The sequence below is a fragment of the Ictidomys tridecemlineatus genome, chromosome 7, assembly GCF_052094955.1.
Source record: "Ictidomys tridecemlineatus isolate mIctTri1 chromosome 7, mIctTri1.hap1, whole genome shotgun sequence".
Classification (NCBI taxonomy): Eukaryota; Metazoa; Chordata; class Mammalia; order Rodentia; family Sciuridae; genus Ictidomys; species Ictidomys tridecemlineatus.
The window spans coordinates 138061435-138077296 of NC_135483.1; the positions used below are offsets into that span (position 1 = coordinate 138061435).

The 15862-nt window shown below is 36.1% G+C and overlaps 1 protein-coding gene across 1 annotated transcript in view; it reads right to left on the reverse strand.

Annotated features, from left to right (window-relative positions):
• The window catches only part of Abcb11 (ATP binding cassette subfamily B member 11), an 89935-nt gene that overhangs the window by 56018 nt on the left and 18055 nt on the right, over positions 1 to 15862 (reverse strand). The window contains exons 7-10 of the mRNA XM_078017538.1: positions 8429 to 8516; positions 7197 to 7330; positions 5380 to 5551; positions 2202 to 2326 (exon numbers count right to left, since the gene is read on the reverse strand). Coding sequence (XP_077873664.1) covers positions 2202 to 2326; positions 5380 to 5551; positions 7197 to 7330; positions 8429 to 8516 — 519 coding nt within the window. The remainder of the gene's footprint in view (positions 1 to 2201; positions 2327 to 5379; positions 5552 to 7196; positions 7331 to 8428; positions 8517 to 15862) is intronic.

The following is a 15862-nucleotide window of genomic DNA, read 5'->3' on the forward strand; positions in this document are numbered from 1 at the left end:
GTTCCCTTTGCTATTAAGTTTTTAAGTTCCTTACATATTCTGGAAATCAACTCTTTGTTAGATGTATAGTTTGCACATATTTTCTTCCATTACGTAAGCTGTCACTTTGTTAGGGGTTTAGCCCCGCTGCTGAGCAGAAGCTTTTTAATTTAATGTAACCCAGGTTTTCTTCTAGAAGTTTCATAGTCTTGGGCCTTAAATTTAAATTTTAATCCATTTTAGGTTGATTATCATATATAGTATGAGATAGTTTCATTCTTCTGCAAATGAATATTAAATTTTCTCACACCATTTATTAAAGAGACTGCCCTTTCATCATTGTGTGTTTTGGGACTCTATCAAAACTAAGTTAATTGAAGGTCAATGTGTGGATTTATTTTGGGGCTCTTTATCTGTTCCATTGCTCTATATGTCTATTTTTAAGCCAATACCATTCTGTGTTGATGATTAAATGTAGCAAGAGTTGGAGATCAGATAAAGGTGATACCTTCAAATTCCTTTGCTCAAGTCTGCTTTTGCTGTCTGAGATCTTTTGTGGTTATGTATGAATTTTAGAAATTTTTTTGTATTTCCATGGAAAATGTCATTGGAATTTTGACAGGGATCAGATCAATTCTGTAGATTGCTTTAGGAAATATGGAGATTTTAACAATATTCAATTCTTCTAATCCACGAACATAGGATATCTTTTCATTTGTTTGTACTTTCTTTAATTCCTTTCATTAATGTTATATAGTTTTCAGTGTACAGATCTTTCTTCTCCTTGGTTAAATTTATTCCTAAGTATTTTAAATTTTGTACCTATTACAGATAGGATTATTTTCTTGATTTCTTAAGTATTTTAAATTTTGTACCTATTACAGATAGGATTATTTTCTTGATTTCTTTTTTCTGATAGTTCATTGTTAGTGTACAGAAACACTACTGTGTTTTGTAAACTGATTTTGTATCTAGCAATTTTACTGGATTTGTTCATTTCATTTAACAGTGTTTAGGTAAAATCTTCAGGGTTTTATCTAGGTACTGTGTCATCTGAAAGCAGAGACCTCTTCCCTTTTTCCTTTCTATTTAAATGTCTTTCCATTCTTTCTCTATACTAATCGCTCTGGCTAATAAAAGTGGCGAGAGTGGTCACCCTTATCTTGTTCTTGACCTTCAAGGAAAAGCTTTCACACTATGGAGTATGATTTAGCTGTGGGATTGAAATAAACAGATGAACTGTGTTGAGGTTTATTTGTTGAGAGTTTGTGTCATGCACAGATGTTAGATGTTGTCAAATGACTTTTCAGCCTCTATTGAGATGATTGTATAGTTTTGCCTTTCTTTCTGTTAGTGCAATGCTTCACAATTTGCATACGTTGGGCCATCCTTGCATCCCAGGGATAAATTCCACTTGATCATGGGGAAGGACCCGAAATTTGGTTTGCTAATATTTTGTTGGGAATTTCTGCATCCAAGCTCATCAACGATATTGGCCTGTTATTTTGTCACTTGTATCCTTGTCTGTCTTTGATATCAAGGTGATGCTGACATTATGAAATAAGTTTGATGATTCTCTCCTCTTCAATATTTTAAAAGAGATTTTGAAGGATTGGTATTAGTTCTTCTTTAAATGTTTTCTACAATTCAACAATAAATGCACTAGGTCCTGGACTTCTCTTTGATAGGAGACTTTATGACTGATTCTCTCCTTACTCATTATGATCTGTTGCAGTTTCCTATTTCTTTATTATTTCATCTTGGTAGGTAGTATGTTTCTAGGAATGTATCCATTTTTTCTAGATTATCCATTTTGTTGGCATAAAATTATTCATATAGATTCTTATGATCCCTTATATTTTTGTGATCTATTGTACTGTCTTATATAGACTCTTTTTTATGGCAGTAAACAGCATTATACAGAATGGCATGAGATGCTCTATATGCACACATATCATCAGAATTTGAAATAAATTTCTGACCTTAACTGGCTTTCAAAGAATAAGCAACTTTGACACTTTCAAAAACATATCGTTAAGGTTTGGGACTTCTGGTAGTGCTTTGACTAATCTGAATGATTCTGTGAATCTACCTGTTGACCAAATGTTTCTTTTGATCAGAACAGACCATGGATCTGCCATTTTGTACACAGTGAGGAAAAGTCAGGGTACTATGCAGATTGATGAAGTTCAGGAAAATAATAGACATTCCAATTAACCAACCTTTCGATCTCTTTTTCCTCACCACCAAAAGCAGCCACAGTTCGCACAGAGGAAATTACTTCATCAGCCACTGACCCTGCTTTGGCATAAGCCTTCAACTCAAGGTCTGTAAACTTGGCCACACTCTAAAGTTCAAAAGAAGAAGAGAAAATATAAAGAGTAAGTATTAGGTGCTGCACATCTATGATCCCAGGGGCTCAGGAGGTCGAGGCAGGAGGATCGCAAGTTCAAAGCCAGCCTCAGCAACATAGAGAGGTCCTAAGCAACTCAGCATCATCCTGTCTCTAAATTAAAAAAATATAAAAAGGGGCTTGGGATGTGGCTCAGTGATTAAATACCTCTGGGTTCAATCCCTGGTACAAAAAAAGAATGGGCTATTAATGGGTAAGTCAGGAAGTCAGGTTATCATTTATTGATTCATTTAACAGAGGTAAACACATGACAGGTTTAATATGCCACTAGATTGCCACCATAACACAGGAGGAAGGAATTTGGTCCAAGTTTGGTTTATGTTAAGCCCATCCTTGAGTGTTTGGTTTTTGATGTATCAAAATGACTCCAAAAACTCCCTCACAGAGTAAATCCCCAATGTGACATTCTATAGCACTAAAGTGTCCCACTCATGATATTGATGAGGTTCCCAAGTCAAATCAGGTCATATTTCATTTTTGTTAGTTAGAAACCATTGCACAATTTATAGACAAACCAGAGAAGCAAAGACTAGAGGCCTATGTGGAGTAAAGAGTGAGAGAGTTCAAAGGCACCACACTGAAGAGGTAGCTCCAGAGGAGAAAGCTTTAGATAAATGTTACATCATTTTGACTTAACTGTAGGGGCTTAATTATACTTTTTATTTTTACAAAATGAAATGAAAAGACATATGTTGTTAGTAACAGACAACTTACCTTTTCTAAAATTAGACTTGGATTGAGTCCTAGTAAAAGTTAACTCTCAAAGAAATCCCTGCACAGAATAAGAAACATGGAGGAAAAGCCCATGTTGTGGAAGAGTCACTAAATCAGAAATCTAAAAACATATATAATTCTCAGAGCAAGGGAGTTTATTTTCCAGCAGTTTTCCAAACTTTCAGCAGCAAAAGTATGATCAAACAAAATATTAGAATTCTAAAATATAAAATGAGTAAAAATATTTTTTTTAATATATTTACTATTTTATCAGTCCACAATTTATAAAACTTCATGACTTGGAAAGGCATTAGTAAGGATAGAAAAATTGCTTTCATCAACATTAAAATTTTGCACTTGGTCATTATGAATGACATTGTAGTTTTATCATACTCCTTACCTAATTTATTCCTGAAATATGCATTTACAGCACAATAATGATAAAATTAAGTAGTTGTGAATGTAATAATAGAATATTAAATTATCTCAGCACAATTTCAATTAAACTGGTCTAGGAGGGACTGGGGATACAGCTTAGTGGTAGAACACTTGCCTGGTATGCACAAGGCCCTGGATGGATCCTTGGCACCACAAAATAAATAAATAAATAAATAGCAAATTAATAAATATATTCATCCAGCAGCTTAAGAAATCTGTATTTGGAAATACATGACAATTGTTCATGTTTCTCATCCTGAATGTTAAAACTTGACAAAAGCATACAAAACCTACAATAGTTTCTAACATATTATATGTTGCCCATCTCTGCCTCTTTTGCCTTCACTTTGGATCTAGTGAAATGGGCAACAGCATTCCAAACCCATTTAGGAGCAGTTGGAAGGTGGGTATTGAGACAACAAGACAGATTATAGTCCTAAATCTGTTCATGACCAAGTCAACCAGACAACATTTTGAGTCTCCAACACACTAAAACATGGCATAACATCCATTTGAATGTGTATATTAGTTGATCACAGGTTTGAAGGAAGAGATTAAACGTATGTAAGCAAGAAAACAAGCTGAATCAAATGCAGCACAGCTGGAAAGTATTCCATAGGAAAGACTGTGGTCAAGCTTGCGTAATGCAATGGGTTTAAAAAAAAAATGATAAAATACATTTTCTCTAATGGATTCTGTACCAGACAGTGTATTTCAGTGTGTTATTTGGATAATACCCTAAATCATCATGATGATATTCATGATATTCATATTCACAATTATATGATCCTACTTTATATGTGATTATATTCATAATCATCATATTATCCTACTTTAAAGATGAATAAGCAGGTTTTGATGAATTAAATGTCTTTCTTGAGTCACACAAACTTGTTAGTGAGAAAACCAGAGGGTGACAGAGTGGAGTGCAGTGAGCTCTTTGCTACTGTCACTTTCAGCCTATTTTCTACATTACCTGTGAAATAATATAATTTATTAAATAATATAATCAGTGTCTTATAAGACTATTTTGCTAGAAAATATCAGGTAGATTGCTACTTTTTGTTCAATGATATATAGAAGTCACGCAGCTTTTCACTTAAATTCTACTCTCATGGATAGAAAAGTTTAGTGTGCCTGAACCCACTCCCTGCTTTCCAGGGTGGATGCTCTAAAAGTAAAAAATAATAATGCCTAGATCCTTGGGAGTATTTTAACTGGAGTGACCCCAAACTCCTACATTTGGTCTTAGCCTTAAAAGCTGAGAAACAGAGATGGTAAGAGAACACTCAGAATGGATCAGACAACCTCTCTCGGAGACTGATGTAATTACAGAAATCTCTTTGAGTTCCTTACTGATCTGGGTATATTTGTAATATTTAAGGGAATCATCTGATCTCTGGAGCACATAGAGAGCAACAGGAACACTGGAGAGTAGGTGGGGATTTGGCATCAGGGGGTTCCCTTGAAGTCAAAAGTGCAGTCCCAGTTAAGTCCTTTTACTTGTTGGAGCTTCAGTTTCTTATATTTAAAACAGTGTTAGTACTTTCATTACACAATTATAGTAAGAATTAGAGATGACAAATATGAAGCTCCTAAGAGTACCTGGCAAAATAGTAGATGTTCAATAAATATAGTTGTTTGATATTAATAAAATAATATTTATCTTATTAAAATATCATTAATTCCTGCCGTATGAAACTTATTTGATGCTGTGGAATAAATCAAAATAACAATAATTGTATCGACTAAACAAAGTAGAAAAGCTTCATATTTTGGTTTGTTTATGAGTGCAAATGTCTTCCCGTGGAGGAAAAGCAAAAAGACATTCTTACCAAAGCAATGATGCCTGCTCCAATCCCAATGAGAGGGCTGACAGAAATAATAACGAAGGTCAGTTTCCAACCCCTTAAAAATCCCAACAGGAACCCACAGATGGCTGAGGTCATGCGCTGAATGAATGTGGCCATTTGGTCACCAATGGCGTCATTGATTTTATTAATATCACTAGAAACAAGAGAGACTTGAATCACTAAAACAATTTAGCCAACTAACATGGCTCACTGACGTTCCCTTTCTTCTAAACACACCCATCTTTGGCCCACCATTGTCCTCAGGTAGTATAACAGATGCTCAAATCTTAAAATATTTGCTGCACCTTGGGATGTGATCTAGCTTCTCTGCTCATAGCCAACTTTGGTCACAATTTTCCAGCTGATATCCACTGGACATTGATGATAAATTTTGGAAACAACCTTATTTGTCTCCTTTCTTGCAGTTAATATCTCTGGCCTATCTGGAGAGTCCTTCCCTTCAGGTCTGATTAATCCTCTCAGCCTCAAAGGTCTATTCACATACCAACTCAGTCATAAATTTTAGGTAATCCCCAGGAAGAAGTAGTATCTTCCTCCCTGTGTTTCCATGGAAATATGATTAATCTGCATGCTTTGTGTTTGTTTGAATGTAGTTACTGCATTCTGTTAACAGGCAGCAGTGAATAGTGGCTAAATGTGGCTGAATTTAAACACAAGCTGTTTGTGGACAAATCACTTTACCCTTTTTGTGTTTAAGCTTTCTCATCTATAAAATGGGGATAGTAACAGTGGCCAATAATGAGAATTAAATTAGCTAATATATGAAAAGCATGTAGAACAGTACCTTTCAAATACTAAGCCACCAATATGTGTTAGTCTGAGTATTTGTTTGTTTGCTCCTCTTGTTCCTTTGGCTAGTCATTCAGAATATTGGTGGAAGACAGTCACATAAAGTTCATCTTATCCACATGGAGAAAAGAGGGCTTGGGACTTAAGTGGGACTTAAGAGCAAGAAAGAACCTAAGGAATACCCAGAGATTAGATCATCGTATTCTAACAAGTTTAACATCCAGCTGTTCAAGATCACAGTAAGTAAGCGGTAAGTAAGTAACTAAGTAAGTGCTGGAATCTAGGGGCCTAAACTTTAGCTTTGTCTTCTCTGAATATTGTCTTTCATGGAACCTCAAAGGTCAACCCAATTCAATAGGGTTCAACTGGTTCTAACTCAGGGCTCATTGAGAAATTCTGGGGGCCCATTAATGATCCAAACTATGCTATACTTGGATGTAAACTAGCTATGTTGAGGTGATGATGATTACAATTTGCAGTATTAGGGATTGGACTCAGGGCCTCTTGCATAGTAAGCAATTGCTCTACCCTGAGCTACATTCCCAGCCCATAAACTGAATTTAAATCTGGTTTTCAGTTTGAACCCTTCTCAAACTATTTTTGGAATTATCTTTGTTTTTGTGTGTGCAGAAATTATTTAGATAATTAATTTTGAATTGTATTTTCCATATGTGTGTATATTAGAATAGCCTTCTTCCATTTCTCCTTCTGAGGTCAAATTAACCTACTTCTTTAAACTCTCCTATTATACTTCTAATGTTTTAATCAAGAGCCTACAACCCAAATTGAAGTTACCTAGCTTCAGTGTTTAATAACCATATTTAAAAGGCATTGCCTATGAAAAAGGCCAGGCTTTCTAAGAAAGCCGAACCTAACAGAGCCAATGTATCCAATCTAACAGAAGATATTTTCAAATTGTTGTTTAATTTAGAAACAAGTTTTATTATCAAAAACATGAGACTTAAAACACTGTTGTACCAGCAGCTTACTCAGAGAATCTTGTATTCAACTCGCCCACGGCATGGCAGTCAAACCACCCGATTTCCATTCTCATTATTCTCCTAAAGTAAAATTTTCTCATTTTCTGTATCTGATGGGCTCCAGCAATGACCCAAAAGCACACCTGAAAATGGACAAAAGAACGCTTAGCATGGCAATGTTACACACACTTAACTCCTTCTCTTCTCAGAAGATAACACTTTCCGTGTAATGGTTGACAACAGAAGGGAAATAATTCACAAAAATGCCTCTTAGAACCTAAGGAGTGATTTCTGGCACCTGAGGCTAAAAGTGGAGGTGAACAGAACAACTTTGGAGGGTGTGGCCAGAAATCTGGGATTGGATCCAACTGTGACACATGAACAATCCCTTGACTTCTAGACTTCACCCTTCACTTTCTCCATGAGTGAAATAAGGCTCATAGCACCAAAACCAAGACATCGTTGCTCTAAAAATCACTGGCTTTGCACACTACTTCTGGGTGAATTTTTCCCCTAACAGGTATGCTGATAAGCATTCACATGTAGGTTTCATGCAATGATTTTTAAGGACATGTAACACGAAAAGGATGGAACGTGCAGGAAAGCTAATCTGTGATTAGATATCTCCTAGTGAAGGAAAGTAAGCATGTCATCAAAAGTCCTAGAGCAGGACAGATGGGTTCAATTCTCTTTACAACTAATAATATCTGGAATTCTTGAAAACTTGCAAGAGGAATTTAATATTGTTTTAATACAGAAGGTGGCAAAAAATGGAAAAGTTTTCTTCCTTAAGAAGGATTAAATAATCCTAGGCCTTCCATGACTTAATTCACATTTACAGAATGCTGGTTGGAATGCAATTTAATGAGACTTCAACAATGACAGAGGAAAAGAAATTACATTGTGCTTTCCTTCACCTCCACTTGCTTGGCTTTCTCCGGGCTACTCAATTCTCCCCTACAAACACACCCACAGCTGTATTTTCTGAGCCCAGGAGAGAGAATAAAGTAGGGAAGGGCAAGAGAAATAGACATTGCAACTAAAAGTCTACTCTCCCCTTCTGGATAACTGATTCTGTTCCCTGAGAAAAACATCCCACCCGCTTTCTGTCACATCCTCCCAACACAGAAGTGCTATTCTTATGGTTTTCCAGTAGCTTAAAGGTTAAAGTCAACACTGCATTTCATGTAATGTCAAGAGCCCAGATGTTGATCAGTAAATAAAATGGAGGTGCTACTAACCTGAATATAGCCTAAGAGAAGTACTGCAGCACCAATCAAGGCATAGAAACTGGCAAAAAAAATCATTTCATTTTCAATGTTCAGCAACCTTCAAAAGAGGGAGTGGGAGAGATGTTAAGACTTTCAGGTAGGAAGAAATTACCAAGGGTTATATTTGTATGTACAGAGGGGTTTAAAATATATAGCTGGCCATAGTGGCACATGCCCATAATCCCAGCAGCTTGGGAGGTCAAGGCAGGAAGATCATGAGTTCAAAGCCAGTCTCAGCAATGATGAGATGCTAAGCAACTCCGTGAGAACCTGTCTCTAAATAAAATACAAAACAGGGCTGGGGATGTGGCTCAGTGGCCAAGTGGCCCTGAGTTCAATCTCCAGTACTGAAAAAATAAATAAAATATATGAAATATATGTGCTATGTAGTTCTATTAAATGAGTGAGACATTTTATCTATGCAAAATTATTATCAATTCAACCAAAACTCTAAATAGATTTCATAGTACCAATCACAGCAAATATGCTCATCCTCTTTACTTCTATAGGCAGAGATGCTAAGAGTGTAAATGATCTTTCAGCAGTTACTAGAAGAGAGGGGTCCCTGAATGGTTGCCCCGTGCTCCCTTCTTCTTGGACCTTTCCACTCATATACATGCAGTGATAGAGCAATCATGGCCAGAGAAAGGTTGAAAGTCTGAAAGACTGTCTAAAAAGACACATAGAATGAAGGGTGCTGTAAACCAAGAGGCTTACCATTACCTCCTGTGGGAATCTAAGCCAGCTTTTCAATTTCTCCATCTCCGAGTGACACTGTGAAAAATGTGCATGTCATCTTTCCAAAGGGGAGAAAAGCCCTTTCTTTGCCCTGTCTTCTTGCTGACTACAGCCCAAGAAGCTCCTTTTCAAGACAGTTTCTAAAGTTGAAGCCAAAGGCACTTGAAGGAAATAGCAAGAAAGCGCTTTGCATTTTCCCCAGCAGAACTACGTGTGATGGCACAAGGTTTGGGATTGGCAAGACCAGGAAAGGGAGGAGGAAAAAATATTCTAAAATTGCTTTCAGGAAATAAGGAATGTTACAATTAGAAAATCAGCATATTGGCTGATAACCATGCTGATCCTTTAAGATAAGTTTAAATAATAGATGATTCCTTTCAAAAAGCAGAAGCAGCATCTTCATCATGGATGAACATCCTGCACCATTCCTGTTCTCTATCAGGCCTTCTTGTGACTCAAACTTCAATTATTCTCTCCCCTTAGAGAACTCAGACCAAATAATTTACTTAACATAGAACAAACTTATTTCACAAGTTTTATTGCCATCTGGCAGCAATATTCTATAGAAAGTAAAAAATAAAATATTTTTCTTCCTTAACAGGGAAGGGTTAAGTAACCCTAGCTCTTCCATCTCTCAAATATAGAATATGCTTTTGATTCACATTTGCAGAATTGAGGTTGAAATGTAGTTTGGCAAGACTTTAACAATGAAAGAGAAAAAAAATTACATTTTGTTTTTCTTTACTGTATTCCATATATTTATATGGAGTATATTCGTATTTTTCCTGCTAGTAAATTGCAGTCTACTTGAGATAAAGGCTGGTTTTATACTGTTTGGGCACTCTTGTCAAAGTGTGGTACAATATCTATATAAAGTAGGTAATCAGTAAATGCATCTTGATTTTACTTTGACTTTTAAAATACTAATAAAGCAGAAAATAACTACCACGGTCAACCCCTCTGACAATCTCTAAAGCCAGTAAAACTCTAATCACATCTTCAGACTTTCATGAAAACTAGGAGAAACCTAGAAAGCCAATGGTCTCCTGCACTGTAGACTAATCCCCAGGAGTTGGTGCTACACATTATCAGCACCAACTGCAGGCCAAGTGCTATGAGAAGGCAGAAGTGGGTCCAAGTCCTAGTTTCAGAACCTTGGTGGCTCTGCATTCCTAAATAAATAGGACATCTACCGAAAGACAAATAACTTATCTTTGGGCAAAGTTACTTTATAGAACATTCATGTGGACTGGTTGCACACTTACCACTGGCTAGATGTTTATTTTAGAGAATGACAGCTTTCCCCCCAAGAAACTATTTTTCATCCTCATTCAGGAGTTTTCACTATTTTTTATTTTAGCCATTCTGCTAGTTGTATAGTGATATCTCATTTTTATTTTGTTTTCCCCTAACTAATAATATTGAACATTTTTTGTTCATGTGCTCATTTGCCATCTTCACAGCCTTGTAAAATGTCTTTTTCCCATCTTCTAATTGGAATTTGGTTGTTCTTAACATTGAGTTTTGAAAATTCTTGATGTCTTCTAGACTCTAGTCTTTTTGTTTTATATATAATAGGCAAATATGTCTCCCACTCTGTTTTGTATCTTTTCACCCTTCTACAGGTTTTTTTTTTTTTGCAGAGCAAAGGTTTTTAATCTTAATGTGAAATCCCTCATGGAAAGTATTGATTTTTTTCTTTTATGAGTTTTGCTTTTGGTTTTAAGTCTAAGAACTCTTTGTTTAGCCCAGAACATGAAGTGGTCTCCTACATATTTTTCTAAAAATTGACATTTTTAAAAATATCTGAGTCCAAGATCTTCTTAAGCTTTCATATGGGTGCATTATTTTTAAACTATGGATATCCAATTGCTTGACTATCATGTGATAAGAAGTTTATTCCAATAAACTGCTTTTTCTACCTTTGTCAAAAATCAGATGTAAGTGTGTGAATCTATTTCTGGGCTCTTTGTTCTGCTCAACTGATCTGTATGTCTGCTTTCTTTCAATACCACATAGTCTTGATTATTGTAGTTACATAATATACCTTGAGATCAGGTAGACAGATTCCTTCCATTTTATTATTCCTTTTTTTAAAAAAAAAAACTTTTTTAGTTACTTTAGCTCTTTTCTCTTTTCATATGATTTTAAAATAATCTTGTATCTATAAAAATTAATCAACCTAAGTGTCTAACAATGGATCAATGAAGAAAATGTGACATCAAGAATTAATAAGTGGGATGAAGTCAAACTAAAAAGCTTCTTCTCAGGAAAGGAAACAATCATCAATAACATTAAAAGAAAGCCTACAGAATGGGAGAAAATCTTTACCACATGCACATCAGATAGAGCACTAATCTCCAGGATATATAAAGAACTCCAATACAATGGAAGGAAGGAAGGAAGGAAGGAAGGAAGGAAGGAAGGAAGGAAGGAAGGAAGGAAGGAAGGAAGGAGGGAAGGAGGGAGGGAGGGAGGGAAGGAAGGAAGGAAGGAAGGAAGGAAGGAGGGAGGGAGGGAGGGAGGGAAGGAGGGAAGGAAGGAGGGAGGGAGGGAAGGAGGGAAGGAGGGAGGGAAGGAGGGAGGGAGGGAAGGAAGGAAGGAAGGAGGGAAGGAAGGAGGGAAGGAAGGAGGGAGGGAGGGAAGGAGGGAAGGAGGGAGGGAAGGAGGGAGGGAAGGAGGGAGGGAGGGAGGGAGGGAGGGAGGAAGGAAGGAAGGAAGGAAGGGCCCAACCTTCATATGAATGGTCAACAAGTATATGAAAAAATGTTTAACATCTCTAGCAATTAGTGAAATGCAAATCAAAAGTACTCTAAGATTTCATTTAACTCCAGTCAGAAGGGAAATTATCAATAATACAAGTAACAATAAATGTTGGCAAGGATGTGGGGGAAAAGGTACATTCATGCATTGCTGGTGAGACGGCAAATTGGTGCAACCACTCTAGAAAGCAGTATGGAGATTCCTTAGAAAACTTGGAATGGAACCACCATTTGACCCAGCTGTCCCACTTCTCGGTTTATACCTAAAGGAATTAAAATCAGCATACTACGATGATGAAGCCACATCAAAGTTTATAGCAGTGAGCTATAAAGTGATATCATGCTAAGCAAAATAAGCCAATCCCAAAATATCAAAGGCCAAATGTTTTCTCTGATATGTGGATGCTGATTAATATGGGGGTTAGGGGTGCCTAGGGAAGAATGAAGGAACTTTGGATGGGCTGAGGGGAGTGAGAAGAGGGGTGAGGGTGGGGGTTGGGAAGGATGTACATGTATGAATGCATGAACTGTGTGACTCTGCATCATGTAAAGCTAGAGAAATGAGAAGTTATGCTCCATTTGTGCACAATGAATTGAAATGCATTCTGCTGTCATGTAGAACTAATTAGAATAAATTTTTAAAATATAGATATTTAGATGGATGGTATAAAATTCAGAACTCCAAAATAAACATATGTTTATAATACATTTATTTTGATAAGGGTTCTGAGACTATTCAATGGTGAAGAAAGAAAGAAGGATGGAGGGGGTGAAGGAAGGAGGGAAGGAGAGTAAGGGGGGAGGAGAAGGAAAGGGAAGGAAAGAAAACAAGAAAAGAGAGTCTTTCAAAAAAAAAGACATGCAGCGATAACTGACTATGTGGAAAGGAATCATGTGGGACCCCTACCTCACATTACACAGCAAAATTGACTCAAAATGAATCACAGATCTAAATATGAGAGCAAAATTATAAAACCCTTAAAAGAAAATGTAGATTTAAGTCTTTGTGACTTTGGATTTGACAATGATTTCTTAGATATGATGCCAAAAGCAGAAGCAACAAAATAATAAAAGGGAAAAATGAAGTAGATGTCACCAAAATTTAAAATGTAGAAGATGGACATCAAGAGATTGAAGATAACTCAAAGAATGAGGGGAGTTTTCTGAAAATCCAGTATTTGATAAGAGATTTGTATCTAGAACATCTAAAGAACCTCATGACGCAGTAATAAAAGACATAAGCCAATTTTAAACAGGGCAAAGGATCTGAATAGTCATGTTTCCAAAGAAGATATAAATATGGCAAATAAGCACCTAAAGAGATGTCTGACATCACTAGCCTTTAGGGAAGTGCAAATTGAAAACCACAAGGAAATACTACTGCACACTCACTAGGTGAGTTACTGTATCCGTTTCCTATGACAGCTGTAACAAATCACCACAAACTTGATGGCTTAACACAAGAGAAAATTTATTCCCTTATATTTATGGAAAACAGAAATCAGAAGTCAGATTCACTGAGCCAAAAGCAAGTTATGTCAGAGTTGTGCCATTTCCAAAGGCTCCTGGGGAGAATCTCTTCCTTGCCTCTTCTAGCTTTTGGTATTAGCTGACATTCCTTGGGTGTGACATTATTACACTGTCTTCCTCTGTAGTCACTCTGCCTCTCCTCTTCTCTCTACAGTCAAATTGCCCTCTACCTCTGTCTTGGTAATTGTCCCTGTTAGAAGCAACTATGGGTGCATTTAGAGCTCACCTGGATAATCCAGGATGAACTCATCTATCCCAAGATCTTTATATCCAGGATGAACTCATCTATCCCAAGATCTTTAATTTAATCACATCTTTATTGACTCTTTTTCTGTATAGGGTAATATTCACAAGTTCCAGGGACTAAGGTCTAGATCTCCTTGGGAAGGAGCCTCCTAGAGCTCCTAGAGCTATTATCAAAATATAGATAACATGTAACAAATGTGAGTGAGGATGTGAAAAAATTGGTCTCCTTATGTACCACTAGGGAGAATGCAAATGGTATAGCCATTTTGTAACACAGCCTTACAGTTCTTCCTATGATTAAACATGTAGTTACCACATGATCCAGCAATTCTATTCTTAGGTATTTATCTAACAGAAATGAAAACATATGTCCACACAAGAATTTTCACACAAATGTTCATAGCTGCATTATTTGTAATAGCCAAAGAGTGAGAACAACTCAAATACCCATGGACTGACAAATGGATAAATAAAACATATTATGTTCATATGATAAAATATTATTCAACAATAAAAATAAATGACACACTGATCCATGTTACAACATAGATAGAATTTGAAAACATTTTTGTTTCCATGCTACATTAATGGAGTCAGTTACACATAAAAGACCACATATTATATGATTCCACTTATAGGAAATGTTCAGAATAAGCAAATCTACAGAGATAGAAAGAAGATAGGTGTTGCCCAGGAATGATATGAATGAGAATTAAGGGAATGATAGGTAAGGGTATAAGATTTCTTTGTGGTAATGAAAATGTTCTAAAATTGATTGTGGCATGGGTATACAACTCTGTGACTATATTTAAAACCATTGTACTGCACACTTTAATTGGTTGAAATTTGTGGTATATGAATTATATCTCAAAAAAGCTAATTGTTTAAAAGTTTGTCGTTTTAAACCATCTAACTTCAAAGTAGTGCTTACATAACTAAGTTGAACGTATGTTACTAAGAAAATAGACTGAAATGCAAGTGAAAGTACAGCCTCAGATTTTCAACTTCATGCATCCATAGTTGGGGCAAGTGAGGACTCCAGGTTCCCAGTGGTGGCAAGGGTCAGCCTCCAGTGGGACCCCAGAGATTCTTCTCTCTAGGTAGTCACATTCTTATAAAGTCCTTCCAAAACTGTACTGGAATTGATCTATGTGACCAGTAGATTATCACAGAAATTATAGTATGCTTCTTCCATGATTGAGTTAAAAAGATTTTGTTGCTTCCATTTGTTTATACCTAACTGGGTAAAAGAAAATTGTATTATGATGTTTTAATTTTCTATTCTTTCATCTGCTTTCATTCTTTTACTTATTTACTATTCTGAGCAGAAATTCTGATAAGCTAATCAGGAGCCTGCTGTTCTGTAATCCTTATCAGTGTCATTCACTGAAAGCCATTATAAGAATTTAAATTAAAAATTCCATCCAACAGATTACAAGAGATATGTGGAAAACAATATAAAGAAGAGTAAAACTAGCTCCTACAATTATCATGCATCCTTACGTTGCTAAAATTAATGAGTTGTCTTGTAAATTCCAAGTCTAATACCTCTACTATAAGAGGTGGAGAAATTGTATCCTTAATGATATCTTTTTTTCCAAGAAAGAAACTTGAAAAGGAAATTGGGGGACATTGGAGTCATATTAACTACTCACAGATGGGAAATGTTCTCTCCCTTGTCCTCTCTCCCTTGTCCCACCCAACTCCATTTTCACAGTGATCTTAGTACATAAAAGCTAAATAAACATGTTATTCAGAAATACAAGAAACAGTACTCATGTTAGTGACCATAATAACTCACAATTAAAGTATTTAATTTATCAGAACTCCTGGTAACCCAATGGCCAAGAAAGGAGTGCTCTACACAGTTTCAGATATCTGTATTAAATTTTCTAAAAAAAAAAAAAAAAACTAAAGGATAAATATTCATTTACATGCTTGGCATCATATGAACTCAGCCAAAGTCAATGTTCTGCTTAAAATTCCCAGGGGTCGCAGTAAGAATGAATAAAAGGAGCATGAGCCACAGAAAATTCCTTTCTAACAGATGCCTGATACAAACATGAAATGTAGATTCATTCTTTAATTTATCTAACAAATATTTATCAACACCTATTATCATGGAAGG